Source organism: Perca flavescens, chromosome 8, assembly GCF_004354835.1.
Source record: "Perca flavescens isolate YP-PL-M2 chromosome 8, PFLA_1.0, whole genome shotgun sequence".
Classification (NCBI taxonomy): domain Eukaryota; kingdom Metazoa; phylum Chordata; class Actinopteri; order Perciformes; family Percidae; genus Perca; species Perca flavescens.
In genome coordinates this window covers 19,455,814-19,477,397 of record NC_041338.1, presented here as the reverse complement: position 1 = coordinate 19,477,397, position 21,584 = coordinate 19,455,814, and the positions used below count along the sequence as shown (strand labels likewise).

The following is a 21,584-nucleotide window of genomic DNA, read 5'->3' as shown; positions in this document are numbered from 1 at the left end:
TAACTCAGTGTCACCAGTTGCATGAGGGTTGATAGAGATGAGGTTGGCGTAGTGACAATAAACAATAACTATTATTATTATTAAGAAGATATGTTGCCTGCACAGCTGAATGGTAACCAGGTGTCTGCACCAATGCAAATATGAGGATCAGAGAGGATCAATATCAAACACATAAAAAATCACAAATATAATTCAGTTTGTTTGTATGAAGCTTGAACATTCCTGTATCAGTTAAACCAAAAATAATACAGAAATGTCTGCATCTAAACTTTATATTCACATAATTATGCCTGACACGTCTCAAGCACATACACAAGTACACACAGCCGGTGGCAATTTGTTTTGCAATGTTTGATCTGTGATGTTATGACTTTGAAATTAAAAGAGAACATTATTTCAACAGGACCTCATTTCTGTGTCATCAGTGAAGAGCAGCACGTGAGGGCTAACATCATACGTGCAGCAGCGAGAAAAGAAGCCACCAGGATATTTTTACACACAAATTAGAAACGGTCCGCTTATTATTTCCCACTATATAACTCAATAATAGTGCTTCAGGCAGTCAAACGCCACATTCACTTTATTCATTTGAATAGATAAAAACCAAATGGCAGCCATTCGGCTCATTGACAACTATTTTTCAGCACCTTGGAGAGTGCACTGCTCCAGAATGTGAGTGAATAATAATAATAATAATAATAATATTAATAATAATAATAATAACCCACACAAGCATCTCAGCAGTTGAGTGCATTCATCAATACAAATTAATTTGATGTAATCGTTTTAACCACTTTTAATTATTTTATGCCACATCAGCACACAGTACAGCTGACGTTGTTCATGAGCATGAAATTAGCATTCAAATATTTACTATACCTCGTTAAAGGGAGAGAGAGAGAGGGAGAAGAATGAGAGGCAGAGAGGAGATGTAGGGAGGGGTGTGTGTGTGTGTGTGTGTGTGTGTGTGTGTGTGTGTGTGTGTGTGTGTGTAGTCTATACATTTTGTAAACTACAGCCTTTAATTCAATCACTGCACATGTGTGGCCTGTAATGCGGTATGCAGGATCTTGGCCAGTTAGGAGCTTTTTTTGGTCTCATGAGCTCTCATGTAACATGGAAATAAAAAATAAAAAAGACCCCTCCACTGTCTGTTTATTGACCACAGTGTTTGTTCACTGCAGTAACCTTTCCAAAAGAGCCCGTCCAATAATGAACCTTGAAAACAGACAATGACGAGGCCTAACCTTCGGATAAGGGCTGCTTGTGAGGTGCAGGCTCATTGAGAGGCAGTGAATGGAGCACAGAAGCCTCTATAAAACAGACCACTCCTGCAATCATATTGGCTGAGCCGCGCTCGAGGCCGTTAATATGCCCACTAGAGCACACCTGTGGCCGCACGAGAATTAGTTCAAATAATGGCCGAACATGTTTGCTAATTAGGCTGTACTCTAATTTACTACTCCTCAAGAATTAGAAAAAAATATTTTGAAATGAAATGAAATTGTGGATTAATACATGGTATTACTTTACTGGTTTGTACCGTGTTTTGCTATAAATATGGGTGTTTCATAGGGGCAATAAGCTGTTTGATACGGTGATTAATGGTGAGTTAAAAAAGCTTATTATAGTTTATGGACTTACAATATATGCAGCCACCTACCCCAGTGTTGTCATGGTGACAATGGTGTACCAAAACGCTGCGGGGATACTGGTGAACTTGCTGGCTGTGGAGCCCTTTTCTGCATAAAACATGACCGTTGCAAAAATAATGATGGCCATGGTGAGGGAGAATAGTAGAAAGCCCAGCTCGGAAGCGCAACTCTTCAAGGTGTAGCCCAGGATGCGCAGCCCCGCGGAGTGCCGGGAGAACTTGAAAATCCGAAAGACCCGGAAGACTCTCAGTGTGACGAAAGCACCGCTCACCTGGTCATTATCGGTCATGACCAGGCCAATGTAGTAAGGCATGATGGCGACCACGTCAATGACGCTCATCACACTCTTCATGAACTTGTACCGACTGGGAGCTGCTATTAGACGGAGGAGATACTCAACCGTGAATATCATGACGCAAGCAGTGTCTAAACAAAAGAAGGCCAGTGCGTATCGGTCGCCACAGGACATCTCCTTTGACCTGTTGGGCAAAACCCCACACGGAACCGTCTCCACCACATTGGCCATCACTGATATGGCAATGAAGAAGCCTGTGACATAGTAGAAGACCAGAGCTAAGGTGCTGGTGTGAGGGTTTTCAAAAGCCCGCCACAGGAACTCCCGGTACGTGAGGTTCACCGGCGGTGCGTCATTGCTCATGTCCATCTCCTCGTCGTCTTGAAGCCTCTCTGCATTTTCGCGCCTCCGGTCCTTGTACTCCTCATAACAGCAGTCACCAATAATTTCGGGGATTATACCAAAGAAAGCGAGCTCCTCGTCGTACGCTGCTATGCATTCTTGGCGCGGATAGTGTAGTTTCCCTGTGCGGAAAAAATTGAGGATATGTCTAAAGATGTCAGGGTCACGGTCGAAGAAGTACTCGTTTGTCTCTTCGTGGAAAAAGAAGTCTCTCTCCGTGCTCCCCAGCAAAGTGTCCGGATACCTCTCTAAAGTAGTTCGCCACGTCTGAAACTTGGTCCCACTCACGTTGAGGATGATGAGCCCGTCCTTGCCTTTCGTCTTTTCTTGCGGAGGGATGGGCATCGGGGTGCTCGCCACGGGCATCCATCCTATGGCCGCCGCTCGGGCGAATGGGAGCCATGCCGCTACACCTGCTGCCATGCTGGCCTATAGTGTTTAATACAACCCTGCTCCGGTTATTACAGTGCTATGGTTCAGAGATGAATTGCATCTGCAGGAAGAACAGCAGATAGAGACACTGGTGGTTAGGCTTCTGAAGCTCCAAGGCTAAACAAAATGTGAAGAAAACACACAAACCCATTTACTTATACTGCCACTACGCATAGCACTGTTGAGTATCACTCTCAAGCCTTTTCCTCATTGTAACTGTTCAGTTATGGAATTGCGGCAGAATATGAATTGGTTTTCGAAAACATCACCCATCAATAAGCAGGATTGAAAGTAAAAGAAAACCACCCACCTTAGGAAAGGCTGCTATTTAAACTGCATCCACGGTGAGTTTAATAAAATACCTATCCTCGGAATAGAATACTGCAGCCAGACGATAGAGGAAAAACAGTAGAATAACGTCGCATCAACAAGTTAAACAATTCGAGTAGCAGTTTCTCAGCAAAGTGGTCAGTCGTCCAAGTGCGATCTTTTTTCTCTCTTCTTTCCATCCGCAAGGCAACGGTGCTCAGTTGCATGCGTTTTTCCTCGCGTTGCAGCTACTCCTCAATAAACTCCTGTTCCTCTCGTCGACTGCAAGACCACCCTCCCCCTCCTCATCACCGAGCCCCGACTGTGGAGAGAAGAGAGAAAATCATATGCAGAGAGAGGAGTGGTCCTATCTGCACCCAGAAATTCCTCTGCTTCTTCACTGTGGGGAGACTAATCAATGCGTAATAGTAGTCCAAGTAGGCGGCATCTCCTGAGCCTCAAGTTAACGCTTATGTTTGTGTTTTCTCTCGCTGCACACCGTGAACCCTCACAGTTCGATTTACCCCAAATGTATATCCCTGTATATGATACAAATCATGAAATAAATAAGGTGTCTTATTTTCTGTTTGTTGGTCGTAATGAATGTGGGATTTCTCTGGCCTCATTAATGCACACAATCCTTTGAAGTTTTCCTCCTTTTTTCTTTCGAAAATCCATAATACAGAAAACAAAAAACAAGTCTAAGTGTGGGGAGTTAAGAGCAATATCGTTGTTTGCTTTGCTATTTGGATGCCATGCACGTGGTTGCTTGGCTATATGTATTTTAAGTTCAATATTTGGGCTTATTAGTTTTTTTAAGAGACATAAATACGGATTTCAAATCTGCAACAAATCGTGATGAATATTGTTTCTTGGATTGCATCGTTCTGTGATGCTGCTCAACGGAGTTACACAGCTTGAAAGGTCAACATCATTGAGCACTGTATACTGACATTTTCCAAAATAACCATAATCAATGAAATGTCTCTTTTGTTCTATAACACAACACATCTCCGAGGGGATTTGAGACAGATGCGTACACTGTGAAGCATGTATTGCTGCGGGGACCGAATTTGGCTTCAGATTTTCTTATTAGGACATGCAGAGCACGTTCCCACTGAGCCTTTTTCGGTCCCGTTTTAAACAGTTAAGTTTTCAGCACCATGGACAGCACCAAAGCTTTCAACATCTTGGCATACATCACTTTCCTAAGCCCCTGTGTGCGTGCAGGTTACAGTTTTCTGGTATCTTTTAAACTGTAGTCACTTAGCTGTAGATCTTCTTCAGCTTCAACTGAACACACATGGGTTCAGAGTCATGGTTAAGTACACACAGCTGCTGAGCTTCTAGAAAATGGACGTTCTTTTTGACCATTGACACAGTATCCAATCCTAACAGAAATTAGGTGTAGATTCATTCTCTTAAAAACAAATCTTATTCAAAATACTGTAATTTGCAACAAGAGAGAAGGAAGTGTCCCGGTGTCTTGTTCAAGGACAGTTTGACACTATAAGTGGTTGCTGATGGACACATTAAACCTTGTAAGAGTCAGACTTGTGGCCTTTCGTTGTGCAGATCTTCAGCCAGTGCATTACATTCACACCCAGCCTCTGGCCCCCTCAGGCACAATGCTGAGTTTTTGTAGGATGAATGCACAGGACTGTCAGAAGTCCCATTAGTGTATGCTGAGCATGTCAGAGCACACCCAGTGTTCAGTTTGAGCAGTCAGGCCCAGGGGCTATGTATTCATCAGGGCATTTAAATATTCCAGCGGTTGCCAAATGGCACCAAACACAGGCATCCCAGCTGAGTTGGATGCCAGACTAGTTGCAAGCTTGTCAGAGCACAGATAGCCACAGTGTTTTGATTTAAAAGGTAGTCAAAGTGGTTATTGAGCCTTAACATATCCTGCAATGTAAAAAGCAATTTGTAAAAAACGTTCTGAATTTCAGATTTTTCTACAAAATATGGTAATATTTGCTTTAGAAAATGAGTGTGGGTGTGTGGCAGAAAAAAATACATGTTTTTTTAAAATCTTTTGTTCTTCATTTGGCTTTGGTTTTTAAATTCTAAACTATCTAAAATTTTAATTCTACATTATTATTTGATCTTTCTACAAGTAAAAACCACAGTTCTATCCTGTTTTTCTCATAGTACATTGACAGATACATTATATAGGGCTAGTCATTTTGTATGGTTGTGGTCTGAGGTGTAGTGGGATGGTCAGAATGACTCCATTCAAGGTGCTGACATACTTCATGAATACGCCGCTCCATTCCAAGAAGTTCCAAGGTCATTTCAGATGATTGGTGTTGACACAGAGCTGTGCAGATGTTTTACTTACATCGTCTGTGTGTTTATGGATTTATTCTTTGGATCAAGTAATTAGCATGTGTCCTCAACAAGGTTGAACAACTCATCTGGCATTTTTGTGGTATTTTGCGTGGACAGTTCAAAGATGGAAACTGCTGATCTGGATGTAGAGACGATAAATGCATACATCTCAAAAAGTATGCAGACATGGTTTTCAGTGTTTTCCAGTAATAAAAATACATAACCAGGCTCTTGATCTGTACAGCCAGATAGCGCCTGTCAACATTTTGAACTTGTAGCACTGAAGTGACGTTGAAGCCTTTGGGATTAGGTTGTGTAACAGGATACATTTTGCAAACAGGTCCTTAAGTGTGCTTAGTGTTGTAACTCACAGGCAAGCATTCAAAACAGCACACACAGACTGTATGATAAACCTTCAGACTTTCATGTAGGCTCTGACAACACACACAGACATATTTTTTGCATTTGATGCATTGACAGTAACAGTCTGTCCACTGTAGTACACTGGTGCAGCCCACACTGCCGCCTGTTTTCTGTATTCTATATTTAGTCTGGTCCAGCTCACTGATTGAGATGATTAAACAGATGAGTCCCCTTCAGTGGAGACATGGCAGGGCTTGTTAAGGTCGAAGTGAAGGGGCAGCCGCCATTTGATTCGGGTCAAGAAAAAGAAACTCAAAACATTTGAAACTATTGAAGCGATTTTGTAAGTTTAAGGCAGAAATAACAACAGGATGAATCATCTGCAGTACAAATATTTGCTTCAATGCCTACAATGCCTTTAAAGACAATCATATAGGCCAATGCTCTGCACTGTGTTGGTAGTAGGACATAGGTCTGGTTTAACCTCATAATAAACTTCATTTTTATGGAGCATTTCAACGAGATGCAAAGTTCATGACAAGTGATAAAAGGGTGATAAATAAAAAGCCAATAGGATGAGCAATAAAAATCCCAGAAAGGCAGAAAAAGGTTAGAGACGAATAAAACAGGCAAATTACACACAGTACCCTATTTCAGGCATGCGAACACCCGGACATGTTTTATGATATGTTGCTAATGAAGTCATGAATCGTCCTAGTGACCTCTGGGCACAATGACATGCTGATACCCTCAGGTGAACAGCCCACAGCCACACAGCCCATCTCCCACCACGTCATCTTCCTCAGCTGCCTCTGCCTTTCCTCCACCCTAATGAGTTATTGACCCCTGCGGATGTGTAAAATAGACTAGGTCCTCTTGGTTTTTTATTGCACATAGCAGCTGGTGTGTTTGTGTGTCTGCATCTCTGAGTCCGTGTGTGTGTGTGTGTGTGTGTGTGTGTGTGTGTGTGTGTGTGGGCTACTGTATGTACTGCAGGGAAGGGAGTTGCCAGGAGTGGGAGGCTGATGTTTGTGCTTGAGGACTGTATGACTAGTTTTATCCCTGTCAGGATTGCTGGGATAATCTGTAATTTAACAACTGCTGCTTGTCAGAAAGCTTCAAATGGGCCATATGGGTGCGGTTCATAGCACTCATAATGTTACCTGTGTTTTCTTTTTTAGCCTTAAAAGCATATTCATTATTGTAACTCAGAGATGAGCCAAATGTTAAAGCCTGTGTTATTAGCACCATTACAGGCTGGCAAAAACACAAAAGTGTTGTTTAAATATGGTCCTACTCATTAAATCATTCTATCATTTATATACATTACATCCTGGATGGAAAACAATGAGATGGGGACAAGTGTTCCACCCACTAGTGCCTTTTTAATTATTTTTCACCTAGCTCGTTCACACTGTGTCTATAGGGAAAGTAGCTCTTGTCATCTGGTGAAGAGGTGTAGAAGGGATTAGAACAGAAAGGGAGGTGTCTGTCACTGTGAGTGCTTGTGCCTATAGCTAAAGCACATACACTGCAGCATCTGTCTGGGGCTTTGAGAACTCCTCAAGTACAGTACATCAGTGAATGATCAGCCATGAGTCCCTTAACTCTGCACACGGGCACATCGGCTGAAAAATGTAAAGTGCAGCCATGAAACTAAACTGAACCATACTTTTCCTCACCTTGCCTTGTCAGTTCAGCCTTGTAGTATTTATTTTGGCCTTGTAGCAGTACAGAAAAATACAGATGTAAGTTTATCTCATGGTGTGTAATTAAAAACCAAAGACAGCATGGCACCCAACTGGCAAACCCTTATTGAAATAGTAATTATTTTCCAAGGACATTGTATTGTTTACCGGCCTCATCTGTTGAAAACAATCCCCATGTACTGCACAGGTGTTGAGCAGATGCTATGTGAACTTCTAAACACAACGCTTTTAACAGGTTCACACAGTCTGTGCAGTCACACCCCCAAATTGAAAGGACGCTTCTTTTTTTTCAACAGTGTTGAAACCTTTATGTTCCAGCTGGTTCTAATCACTGAAGTGATGGCTAAAATGCAGAAATTAGCTGTAAAGTGCAGCTCAGGATCAGCACAGACATTAACCAGCACATTCAGAGTTCATTGCCCATCATTGGTGCACCTAGATTTGTATGACAGTTATGTTGGAGCACAGGTAGAAAAAATATGATCTAATCTGCTTCAGCATTGAAATCATATTTGTTTGGCAGATGTGAGGGGCCACTTCATTGGATCGTGTTCAGAATTTTATTGCCATTTCAGCTGATTGATACTTAAGTGTCACTGGCTTCAATACAGTTGGCTCAGATGTAGATATTCAATTTGTTGTCTTTTTTGATTGTCTGAGTGGGGTGACAGTCCATGAATGCCCACAAGTTCAGGCCATCAGTGTTTTCTCCACACTCCCTAAACTTCTCTCTAATCCCTAAAGCTATATTATACTTGTTTTAAGGCATTCAGCTTTTTTCCATAGAGACTGTCACTAAGTGCCACACTAGGATAAGCTTTAATTCCTAGAACACCATCGCCATCATTACAAGCCACAGACAGTGAGACAAAGGGTCAGGAGGGGATCAGACATGACTTGATGCAGGGTTGTTTATTTGGGCAGTAGCAGTGAGGGCTTCTCCTGACGTCATTTGTCGGGACTTGGCGTTGGCTAGCCTGACCAGTGGCATTTGCTTTCCCACCATGTTGCCCCTGTACTTTGAGGCCAGATGGCAGATGATGCCTCCAAAGCAGACGACACACAAACAGTCATGCGGGCCTATCCGCACACACACAAACACGCACGCACACACACACACACACACACACACACACACACACACACACACACATACACACACACAGACACACAGACACATTTACATAAGCACACACACACTGCAATCTAGTTTCCCTTCACTCAGCAGAGAGAGGGGCAAAGCAACAGATCGATTCGTCACCCAAAATAATTTATAAAGTCCTGATAGAATGCCAGAAAGTAAACTTGGTGAAAAGTGGATGTATTATGATTAGACCCGGGTAGATCAATGTGTTCCTCTCTCTGTGAGGCTCAGCTTGTTTGTTTAGGTTGAAATATCATCATTAAAGGCACAGCACACAGCACTTCCGCCTCTCCTTTATATGGACTGCAAAATGAGTTTCTCTTCTGCTCTCTGTCTCATGTCCCCTCCTTTTTTGCTTGTGTTCCTTAGTCCCTTGTGAAGGAATCGTCAGTCATCTGTGAATAGTATTCAGTGGAAAAAACAGCGAACTGAGATTTGTCATTGAACCAGATATCTTGTGATGTAGTCCAGAGGCCCATGGTTGAAAAGCAAAACTCAACACTTTGTAGGTGTATATAAGTGTGGCCTATTAATCCTGCTGGGAGGAGGCAAATCAATTTACTCCCTTTGAAAGTTTTTTCAATCATGAGCATCGCAGCTTTGAGGAAGACTAAATGAAGGAGGGCTTTCTCTAAATACATCATATCAGTAAACTGCGATAAGCATCAGCACTTTAATCTAAAGCTTCTTTGAGCTGCATTTGTCATGTGGTTTCTGCTTTACTGTACTAGAAAGAACACAAACCACAGAGTCACAGGACATCATATGGGCAGATAGACCATGACAGGGAATGCACATGGTGATCATTCCATAAGAAAGCCCAGTGCAAGCTGCATCTCTTTGTATATTTCATTATTTCCACATTTGCTTCCCACTGCTTTTGTTTTGTAACCCACCAGACTATAAATGAACAATTATTTTCTGTGGGGAACTGAGCCCAAGCAATCCTGAATTTGACCAAATGAATGCACACGGCATCACATTGTAAGCTGATGTTTTCGCCAGTGACAATTAAAGGAATGGTTCGACATTTTGGGAAATATGCTTTCGGGCAGAGAATTAGATGAGAAGTTCATATCTTTCTGTTTAATATAAGGATACAGCCAGCAGCCATTTAGCTTAGCTTAGCATAAAAATTGGACACAAAAGGAAACAGCTAGCCTGGCTCTGTCCAAAATCTGTCTACCAGCACCTCTAGATAAATAATACGTCATAAATCATTTGTTTAATCCATACAAAAACTGAAGTGTAAAAAAAAGATCATGTAGCAGACTATTTCTTGGCTGGGAGCAATAACTTCCTGTAGTCGCTGCTGGTTGCCTGGCAACTACACAGAGCCCAAATTTGTTTTGGCACATAACCCCCGTGGAACAAAGAATTTTTGTTTTTTACAATTCAGTTTTTGTATGGATTAAACAAATGATTTATGACGTATTATTTATCTAGAGGTGCTGGTAGACAGATTTTGCTACAATCAGACAGAGCCATACCAGCAGTTTGTCTCTGTTTCCAGTCTTTGTGCTAAGCTAAGATAAGCAGCTGCTGACTAGTCAATGGACAGATATGAGAGTGGTATTAATCTTCTCATCTAACTCCCGTATTTCCCCAAATGCCCAACTATTCCTTTAAATGTATTGAGGTCTAAGAATTACAGCAGCAGCTATTTTAGAGTAATGTAATAATGTCAAAACCATAATCGCCATCTTTAGTGATGAGAGTGTGTGCAGTAAAAGTGAAAAGACCAGTGTAGATATGGATATTTGCTATAAACTCAATGGAAATTCCTTTAAGCACACAATTGTCTTACCCTTAAAAGAAAATCTTTACATGGAACAGCTTGTTACAAAGATAATTATGTATTTCAGTCTTGCAGAAAGAGCAATATAGCAAATGAACGGGTGAGCTGCAATGAATAATGAGATAACCTGCCTATTAAAGATAAAAGGGAGGTGTTGAGGTCATCAGCTTCAGAGAAGCTGCTATTGGATGGCAGTTCAATTTAAGAGGGGATGGACCGTACTTTGAGAGTTTTGTAATTAATCAAAGTCCCCCTTTTAAACTCAACTATTTCACGTTCAATTTTATCTTCTCGTCTCCTACGTGCAAAGCCCTTGTGTGATGTGAGCCCATATCTTAATTACTCTCAGATCACTGATACACCCCCCCCCACACAGACACTTACGGTATCTCTTGAGGAGACAGAAAATCATTTTACAGCTGAGCAGATAAGTCCCTTTGCTCCCTTTAACACCCCCCTAGCCAAAGCACATCTGACAGCGTTGTAATGACAGACAGGCAGCAAAGGGCCTTACTATGATAATTCCTCGGCTACATACTAGTAATGAGCCCCCCACACCCGTGATGGATTTCAAATTGAGCCCTGCAAAAATATTATAATTTTAAAGAAGACATACATTGTTAATATGTTATTAATGGCAATGGCTGCTGGAAATTTCCTGCTGCTGTAGAGGTTTTTCAAGTTGAGTGAAGGATCATTATCGAACGTATGTTTGGGCATGGATATGTGCATTTGTAAGCGTTTACTGAAGATGTGTCCTGCTTTATTACTGACCTATAGTAAGGCCACTAATCAGTGAGTCTAATTTGATGTCATGTTGTACTTAATACAACATTTGATCTTATTTGGTCGCCTGCAAGAGAACAGTAGAGTCACACTCTGCGGTTCACTCCATTTCAAGTGCAGATCAGTCACCCAAAGCATTCGAGATGTTATGTGCCTGGTTTTCTCTTGCTCTTTTTTCTTTGGTTCTGCTGCTGTGATTTAGCCAACTCCCTTTAAAATGGTAAAATGGTAAAAATCTATTTATGTTTCATGGGTAATTAAAGATTTGTGCACCCGTAGGAGCGACTGTGAGGGCTGTAAAAGTGATTGCAAAGGTATGTTGTTGTTGTTTTTTTTAAACTCATGAATATCTAAATGGCAAAAAGTTTGGACAGGGAGCATTATTGAAATCTCACGAGCACACTGTCAGAATTGGACTCTTGTTCACACAGTACACAGTGAAGGGCCTGGAGCTGCTTGTCAGATATTATGATGGCAAGTTGCACATACAAGCTTTAGAATGACACAATCCAGCATATCATTTGATGCTAAAATAATTATAAATGTGTCCTTCTATAAATAAACCTGCCACATTAAAGTGCAATATTTTGATATGCTAAGCCAGGGGTTCCTTTATCTGCAAAGGGAAAACAATGCCAGAGGGCAATGCTGGGGCTTTGAGCTTAAGTCAGGGGCTACACTGACAGCACAAGCTGGTGGATAAATTAAACAGGAGACTGAAATAAACACAAGGTGAACAACCAAAATTGAACTGCTGATATTAAATATATTTTGACTTTCTGATCTGCCTGAGCACACATGGCTACATTAAAGCACTTCCATTTTATTGTGCCTTCTGTCTAAATTATAGTAGTAAAACCACATTTTATAACAATTTAAGATTCTCATCATGGTTGTGCTTACCACCACGAGTATAAACATCATTAGAGCAACTATTATTGCATAAAGCAACACAAATATCCACCTGCAGCGGTTTGGTTTTTCTCACTGGCGGATGAATCAGTGCGCAGTTGTCTAATCACCTCCTTTCACTCTTTCAGCTTGTTACTAGCTAATCATGCTCATTTAAATGGCTCACATGTGTAATTACCGCCGTCAAGCAGTCCCAGGCCTAACAGGTCATCTTGCTTAGAGGGCCAAGCCCATTATGGAGACATTAAGTTATGATCACAGCTGTAGGCCAGCTGTAGTAGAACAACCCTGGGGAACAAATGCCAGCCCTTCTCATTGGGGAAATAAAGTGTTTGTTTAGCATAGAACGAGGTGTGTGTAGTGTGTAGCTTCGATTAGCATAAATGACCATAACTCATTTGTGGCTCACCAGTGGCTGCTGTTTCCCAATCAGACCATTCAGTGAAACTCATTGATAATGAAAACAGTGATTTTGTGCTTCTGCATAAAAATTCTAATTGTTTTGGTGAAAGCCAATGATGGTCATGATGAAGCAAAGCTCATGCAGTTGATTGTTAGTGTCATTCCAAGACGGAGCAACGGAAAACAGGAGGGAGGGACAGGGATATTCAAGTCTTAGGAAGTGTCTGTACTTAGCGTACAAAAAGGTTCTCATTTAGGATGCGGAGAGCGCAGTGACACTCAGAGGATTAGCTGCCGCGTTTTCCATAAAGCGCTCTCAGGACACCTTCAAGTCTTTCTCACTTTCCTTTTAACTCCCTGTTTCTTCTTCTCACTTTTCTTTTACTCCATCGCCACACTCCCAGGAGGTGAAAGAAACCAGCCCTGAATAGTTGGAAGAGAGGAAGAGGAGGAAGTGAGAACAGGGTGAACATTAATACACTAGGTGTTTCACTAAGACATTTGTGTGCTTGTACATGGGTGTGGGGATACACAGACAGACATCTGTGGATGTTATGGTTCCTGCAGGCTATAAACCAACGTTAAAAAAGCAGTGCATATCCGCAGCTGGATTGAACCAGTGTTATGGCTGCTTTATGAACTGTGCCCATCCAATCAGAGCTCTAATTAAGCAAGAGCAGTGTGGGAATGGTGAGAGCATAGCACTTAATAGCCCTCAAGATTATTTTGTTGTTTACTAGAGCCAAAAGACTTTACACTGTGTGACTGCTGCAGCGCCATGTTGACACGACTGTTTTATTATGAGCAAATACAGTTTTTTCCTGCTCCTTCTCTACTTAAAAGAGTCTTGGTGAGGCAGACCCAGGAGGCTGTACATTCTATTTCATTTCCATTTGAAAAACAGTGCAGTGGAAATGACAAATGTGTGAAGCCTATTGAGGAGCCTTCAGGGCAGTAATGTAAATAACAGAAATTAATCATCTTCTCCAAAGAGGGAGCAGCACGCCTCACAGTCACAACAAAGGTCACAAATACGGCCCACGCCTTCACATCTTCCAAACAAGAAATGACAGACTTCTGACACGCCACTAATATTTCACTGTGCGGTCTGTATGTGTTTTACGGTTTGTATATGAGTGTGTGCAAGCATCTCTCCGTGAGTGCTTTCTGAATCTGCCTTTGAATTCTTTGGTGTGTTTGTGTGCGAGATTGTGCGCGTGCATCTGCATCCACATGCATATGTGCATGCACACCTCTATTGTCTGTTTGAGTGAGTGTTTGGTCGCAGATTCGCAGGATACCCTTTTCTCTGAGGCTGAACCATCTACTTTTAGCTGACAGCAAATAGTTGAGCAGAACCAATTTAATCTTGTTTTTCAGCCCAGGATGACATACGGGAGAATAAAGCAGTGAAGCTTGTCCTAACTCTCCTGGTGGAGGCAGTCACTACGGGCACCCGTACACCGAAGAATAGATGGTAATTGCAATGTGTTGATTTGAACTTTATGGGCATCATGGGAAGCTATGGCAACACTGTGGTATTAACATACACTGAGCAAAGACACTGCAACCTTCTCATAGTTAGTCTAACAGCTTCCAGGGAAACTAATTTGCAGCTTGGGAAAAAACTACCTGACAGATCGATTTACCAATTGTACCCACGATTAATGGACGATTCACTCTCATTGAAAAAAGAATCCTCTGGGTAGATTCGGCACAGGAAAAAGGGAGCACAAATGTTGCTCTCCCACATCTCATAAATGCCACAATTAAAACCAACCACAAGCTCTGTGTACATTACAATACCTCTCGGGGGACAGCTTGACATTTGGACAATCATGTCGAGTTTCTCATCACGAAAGAAGTTGGATTTTATGTACCCTGAAGAGCTTGCGCATTGCAGCATTATTGGACTCATTTGGAGAGAAAGAGGTAATTGCATTGAAAATAAAGCACTGCAGAATGTTGCACATATATTCATAGCAGCAAGAACCACTGAAATAGGGTTTTTCTATGATGGCGATCTATACATAGAGCTGTCTGAGCTGAAGTGTTGCTGGTGAATAGCACACACCAGCTGCCAGTGTGGGGAAAGAGAAGAAAATAGCTTTCATCACAGAGGGGAGAGGACTGTCGGGCAGAGACTGAATCAGTCATACATTTTCAAATAAATTCACATGGGTAAACAAGAATTTGACTGCAGGAATCCAGAGTTGTACGTAACGTAACCAAACTGCTCATCCTCCCCAGAGAATCTGCAGATGAGCAGAGTGAAGCTACAAGCAACAAATCCTTTCAGCTCCCAGAATTCTGCAGAGTCCAAACCAGATTAACAGTAGCTTTGCACCAAATAGTCAATGAAGATTTAAAGGAAAGTCCTCCCCATTGTTTTACATAACACCAGGGTGGATGTAACTGAACTAGGGTTTACCCCATCTAGACTTTCTCCATTTTGAATGGCTGAAACTCGGTAGTTTAATCGTTGCCCTGTTGCTTATGTTTTTGTTGATGGACAAAATTATGGGATTTGACTAAGAGGATTAAAATGCCAGCAGTTAATGAGACACAGCTGGGACTGGATCACAACAGACAAAATTGCACCCCCCATTGGAGTTACAAATCCATAAACACATAAACACATGTACACATGGGCATACACATCAGCACACAAGCACATATGTCCCCCTTCTCTCTCTTTCTTTTTCTCTCCAACACACACCTAGAGGCCAGGAGACAAGCTGCCACTCACTCATACTGTATATAAAATGCTAATTACACAGGGTTTATTGTCCCATTCAAATGAACCAGATTAATTAATGTCTTTTCTGCTGGATTTGAAGTATTTAGCCTAAAAGGACACACTGAGAATAATAGCATTATTGTAAGCTCTCCCTATCCCCTTCTCTTTTAATGTTGGTTATAGGGACAGGGCCTATGTATGCACATGACGATGAGGCTTCTGATGTTGTAAAATAAATTTAAAAAAGATTGATCCACATCACATTACCACCTTGACCCATGTTATTATGTGTTATAAAGTTGGCTACTGTGACAGGATAAACCGGAGTAGTTGGCATCAGTTAGACAAAATATGACTGATCTCTCTATTCTGACATTAAATTAATACTGATACATAGAGCAAAATTGATTGCTGTTTTTTGCGACTTAGGGGCAAGTCGGAACAATCTGTAATCACAACACTGACATATTATACTGGGCCCCTGGAACTAATAATTCTTATAGGCACAGTATCATCTCATATCTTCTATCTAAATGTCGACCTGTGATATTTGATGCTAACTATAGGATCCTCTATATGGAAGAGAACTTGCTTTCATTAAATGGATTTAAAATGGATGGATCATGGATTTATTTATTTTTCTGTGATCCGTCATGAGCATTTCTGTGACCGCATTTGTCTTTCAATTTTTCCAAAAAGTCAAATTTTACATCCTTATCTTTCCAATCTTAAGTAATGACAAGTCTACTGTATGTATCTAATGGGATAGGTTGTCTGATGTACATAAAATGTTAATGATATTCTTGGACATTATGCATTACAGCCTGCAGCAAACCCACACACACTAAAGATAACATGCTTGATTACTGTAAATTTATGGGGCCCGAGATGGGCTTATACATGACACTAATGTGGCCTGAACCTACATGATAATGTAATATGCATGTTAATAAAGAGGCATCTAGTTTAAAGATTCTAAATAATGTAAGCAACACATTATTAATCACTAGCTGAGAGCATGTCTAGAAGACAGAGTGCCTGCAACAAATGCATTTTGAAATAAGTGTGTGTGTGTGTGTGTGTGTGTGTGTGTGTGTGTGTGTGTGTGTGTGTGTGTGTGTGTGTGTGTGTGTGTGTGTTTTTTGTGTGTGTGTGCATGCGTGTTTGCATGTGTGTGTGGGTGTCCATCTGTGTGGGTGTTTTAATCTATGTACACCTTGTGACATTCGCACACGGCAATGATGCATTATATTATATTTTCTCATACAGCAGTCAAAAATGACATTCCCAGCAGCACATTTATTGTGAGTCCTCTCATCTTTCAATCTTACAGACAGCCCAGTGTTTAGTTGGTACATTCAAAAGGGAGTGACTGTATTATAATCAAACTTTGACAAAACTAGCTATGGCTCTACTGCATGCATTAAAGGAGAATTCCGGTCAATTTCAACACGTAGCTCTGTTGTTTGTAAATTTGGAATGCTGTCAGTAGCAAGAAAAACAAAAACAATTGGTGTTGCCTACACCATGTTATCCTCCCGCTAGCGTTAGCACCCAGGAGACTGAAACCGGGCAAGTTTTAAACATGCTTTCAGCCTCTTAACATGTTCGAAATGTCATTCTAAGTGCCTACCCATGTGAAGTGATTTCTTCCAAGTGAACACAGTGAATCTGACTGCAGTACATGTGAAAGAAATGCATAAAAGTTGTGCTAATTCAGCTCTGTTTAGTTCCCGTGTTGAGACGGCAAGACCAGTGCTTAGGCACCGTCTACAAAGTACAACACCAAAAAGAGATACAAAAATATTTTCAAAAATAGGCATATGCTTATTTTTTAAAAGTAAGTGCTGTAGTACAACTAGCAGGAGACAAGTTATAATTGAGGTAAGTTTGGAGACACTACCTTATTTAATCATTAAATTAATAAATATTTTTGTATCTCTTTTCGGTGTTGTACTTTGTAGACGGTCCCGAAGCACTGTCTTGCCGTCTCAACACCGGAACTAAACAGAGCTGAATTAGCAAAACTTTTAAGCATTTCTACTGCAGTCAGATTCACTGTGTTCACTCGGAAGGAATCGCTTCACATGGGCAGGCACTTGTTATGACATTTTGAACATGTTAAGAGGCGGAAAACACGTTTAAAATTTGCCCTGTTTCAGTCTCCTGGGAGCTAACGCTAGCAGGAGGATATTGTTTTCGTTTTTCTCGCTACTGACAGCACTCCAAATTTACAAACAACAGAGGTACATGTTAAAATCAACCGGAATTCTCCTTTAAAGTGAGACCTGCTAGTCAGGCAGATAGAAAGGACAAAATGCAGAGAAGCAATGTTAATCAGAGAGAGATCACAGAATCAAGGCCTGTAAATGTCACCTTTACATGTTGTGATGTGGGGTGAGGGATAACCTGTCCGTTCAAAATTTCCCTATGGTCACGGACACGACATCTCACCATGCAATGCTGCCTGCTTGTATGAAGATTCAACAATTAAGGCCAGCACTTGTTTAGGCTGTAAACAGTCAATCTGCTCTGATATTTGGAAACATGTCGCCCTTTCAAAGCTCAAGGGCCACAGCATTATTTAGCTTGGTCTGATGCTGTGATGAATTAGTGAATTTCTGTGAGTGTGCCCTGAATTCCATTATGCTAATATTACCAGACGGCCCATCTGCAAGCAGCATCAAATAGGATGTATTTCTGTTCAACCGAGCTATTTCTATCCGATGGGACATAGATTTAACCACCTGTACCCATATTATAATACAACATGATTTTCATAGAAACACTGCGGCCATGACTGGAGAAATACTCTGTAATAGGAACTGGCATACTCACAGAAATGTAAAAAGCTGTGCATGTGGTGCCCAGTGACCCACAGGGCCCTATCATCGCTAGGTTAAACACTGATTGAGACCAATGACTTTGACTCTTACAGTAAGAGGGAACAAAAGTTATGCCTCCATTTCAAATCAGCCTGAGTTTCAACCCACACACAGGACATGCTTCAGTGATCTGAGAAATTACAGGATACCACCCCTTCCAATTTCACCATCACTGGACCAGACTGTTGCAGGCTTTTGAAACAATTACCCCAAGGGGACCAGAGTAACCTTGTTTATAGCTCATTGAGCTTCCACAGTTCCAATTTCGCACAGGTAATTACAACATCGTTATCTTCTCCTAAATCTTCACCAGAGGTGTTATCACAAAAAGCTACCTTTGGCTCAGCTGTTTGCCTTTTTAGACATTGATCGAAACACACACAGCATCAGTATGCCCATGCATTTCTTGGATGGGCTTATGTTCGTTCTCCAGGTGTCTTGACCCAGCGCAGCCAGCTCACCCAGAACACATCAGTCACACTAACACACATCTGTCGCACCGGTCCACCCACTCCATCACAGCCATGGCTGGTCTCTCTCCTTGAATGTCCCACCCCGCTTGGAGAGGACAAACAAATCTTCTGATTTGCCTCTAATCTGCAGTCTACCCTCAGCGTGGGCCACCGGCAACCCAGCACATCAAGGACAAGCACTCCACAGGGGGGGTATCCATTAGCACAGCATCCTGCTTCCACCATAGTGTGGTAGGGACAGGGCAGAGGGATTCGCTCCAATTAGAGATGGAGACATGGGGACTTTGCCCCTGACACGTCCCTGCTGCTCCACAAAAGAAGTGTGAGCACACCTTTCTCATACAAAGGAAGGCTTTCCTTCCTGTCATGTCTCCTGCATCGAGCTGTTGCTGTTCATTCACCTCAAACTATTTCGCACCATGCTGTTTTCTTTTCATGTGTGTGGGGCTGCCTGTGAGTATATGAATGGCTGGTCAAACTGATGTGTGTGTTTATGTCTATGGGAGAAAATGTGTGTGATATTGTGTATGTGTGCTTGCTCTTTGGCACAAGGGTGATAATGCTATGTTGGGGTGATCTTTGGCATGCATCTCTCGTCCGAGACTTCTATCAACAGAAATCCATCCCTCTATAGAGTGCAGCCTGTTCAGCTTGCCTGTACTGGGTTGAGATAGGTTGGACTGGCTTCATGCTTCATGCATTTGCATGCTGCATGAACACAATCTGCTGACGCCCAGTGGGACCTTCTTTCGTCCATTTGCATTGTTTTTACGCTCCTATGCAAAGTGAACCAATTTGTGGTCATAGTCCATCTGATTTTCAATCAGGATTTGTGTACATGAGAGGGAAGAGACACAGAAGAAAGCATAGCAACAACACTCTGCTATGAATATTTCATCTTTGTTCTATATGAATAAAACACAACATGTTCCTGATTCAACCACAGGACAACATACCTTTCACTGGTCTCGTGTGAATTTGTCCATTCTAAAGCGGAAAGATGAGCCCTTAGATATGAATGAGCCTTTCTATTATAAGACTGCTTCTATTGAATCTAAACGTCACAAATGGCCTCTAAATGCAAGTGCAGCCTTCAACATAAACACAGAGGAAAATCTAGTGTATTTGGTTGATTATGCAGTGTATCAACTATGCATGAAGCAATTACATACCAGGTCCTGAGGCTTGGATAGAAAACGAATGGATGAATTCCTACAACGATCCCCCCCTCCACTCTCTTCATGTCCATTCATTAATCCAGCCAGGCGGCCATTTGTTTGTGCAAACATTCATTTAGCTGTTTGTTTGTCTGTTCGCTCAGCCATGGAAGTTTTCCCTTTTTTTTTTATCTGCTTCAAGAGACGTCAATGTCTTGTGACCCAATCTATAAAGATTTCCATCTGAGTTGAAGGGACTAGCTGCATTGATAAAGAAAGGTCAAAGGTGGGAAAACAGGCCCCGGAACCATGCTTGTGGTGACAGAAGTAGTGAGATGAAAAAATAAACCACTGGATCTGCAGAGGCTTGGATTGATTGGAATTTAGAGAGAGGGAAGAAAAATGAAATTGGGGGAATGGAGGGAGAGGCTGGATCAGAGCAGATTGAAAGAGAGAGGAGAGCAGGAGTCAGCATGATGGGGGCAAGCCAGAGAATGAGATTTTTGCACTGAGAGCAACAACTTCAAAAGCTTTTGGGGGCATGCCTTTACACAATTTTACTCTTAACATAATCCAAAATTCTGAGAATGTGTGTGTGTGTGTGTGTGTGTGTGTGTGTGTGTGTGTGTGTGTGTGTGTGTGTGTGTGTGTGAGAGAGAGATGTAAGAGAGACAGAAGCATCTCCGTGGCAACGCCCCCATTGATCCTCCATGGAACAGAATTAATAAGTCATCACCCATTTTGCTAAGTCCAACATTTATGATTGCTATGAAGGTTAAACTACACACTGCATTAGCATGTTCTAAAAGAATTTGGAGCAGTGATTGACTCATATGCAGTGTGTTTCAATGTACTTTTTTGTTTGTTTCTGTGTTTTTGTGTGTGTCTGTGTGCCTGTCTGTCTCGCATTCTTCCATCTGGATTCTTTTAATCCCATTCTCTTCCTCTAATCCATCTTTCTTCCTCTCCCCATCACACACTCCCTTTGCCCTCCCTCCCTTCACACACACACACACACACACACACACACACACACACACACTTCTCTATCTCCCCCTCTCTGCCTCTATCTCTCTGCTTGCTTGATCGCTGCTGTCTGCATAGCGAGGAGCTGTATCTTCCACGCGGTTGTGATTCACTTGGCAGCCACTCGTGATAAACATGTTGTGGTGGACAGACGCCTGGGTCCCGGTCCGGAGGAGCAGGCTGACGTGGGTGGGCCCTGCCCAGGTCCCAACGTCAGCATGGATAGCCACTTGGCCAGATGGTCCGGAGTTGAGCTCTTGCCACTGTTCATCAAATGCACCCACTCGCTCTGTCTTGCCTCGCCATGGCCCCCAGCATCATGTCACAGTGGAACCAGAGAAAATTAGCACCTAATTATAGGCTCCTCTCTGTGAAGAATAGTACTGGTGCTGGTGGTGTGTGTCAGTGTGTGGAGGCTGGGTGGTTGACTCACTGTGGGACTGTGGCCTGTGGACCACGCAGAGGACATACAGAACACATGCACAGGCCATGGAGGAGACACAAGTGGTGACACACACATATGTACAGGGACACACACAAGCAAAAGGCTGAAACTCCATTCTTTCTGGTTGATTTGTGCCTCAGCAGGGTCCCCCCACCCCACCCCACGAGGATGCCACAACAGAAACCACTTGTGTTCCATCTCTGAACCAACAGGATTAATTACACGCACAATGGAAGTTGATGCCTCTGGTTTCTATGCTCCGCAGGCTCCCTTGTGTTATGGATGGAGTAGTTAATCTTCACTGGGAACAATGGAGA

At 42.2% G+C, this 21,584-nt stretch overlaps 1 protein-coding gene across 1 annotated transcript in view; it reads right to left on the bottom strand.

Moving 5' to 3' along the window:
* The window catches only part of LOC114560357 (potassium voltage-gated channel subfamily D member 2), a 34,669-nt gene extending 31,318 nt beyond the window's left edge, over positions 1 to 3,351 (bottom strand). Inside the window, exons 1-2 of the mRNA XM_028585672.1 lie at positions 3,095 to 3,351; positions 1,664 to 2,845 (exon numbers count right to left, since the gene is read on the bottom strand). Of these exons, the coding sequence (XP_028441473.1) occupies positions 1,664 to 2,775 (1,112 nt within the window). The 5' untranslated portion in view covers positions 2,776 to 2,845; positions 3,095 to 3,351. The remainder of the gene's footprint in view (positions 1 to 1,663; positions 2,846 to 3,094) is intronic.
* Between the last annotated feature and the right edge of the window lie 18,233 nt (positions 3,352 to 21,584).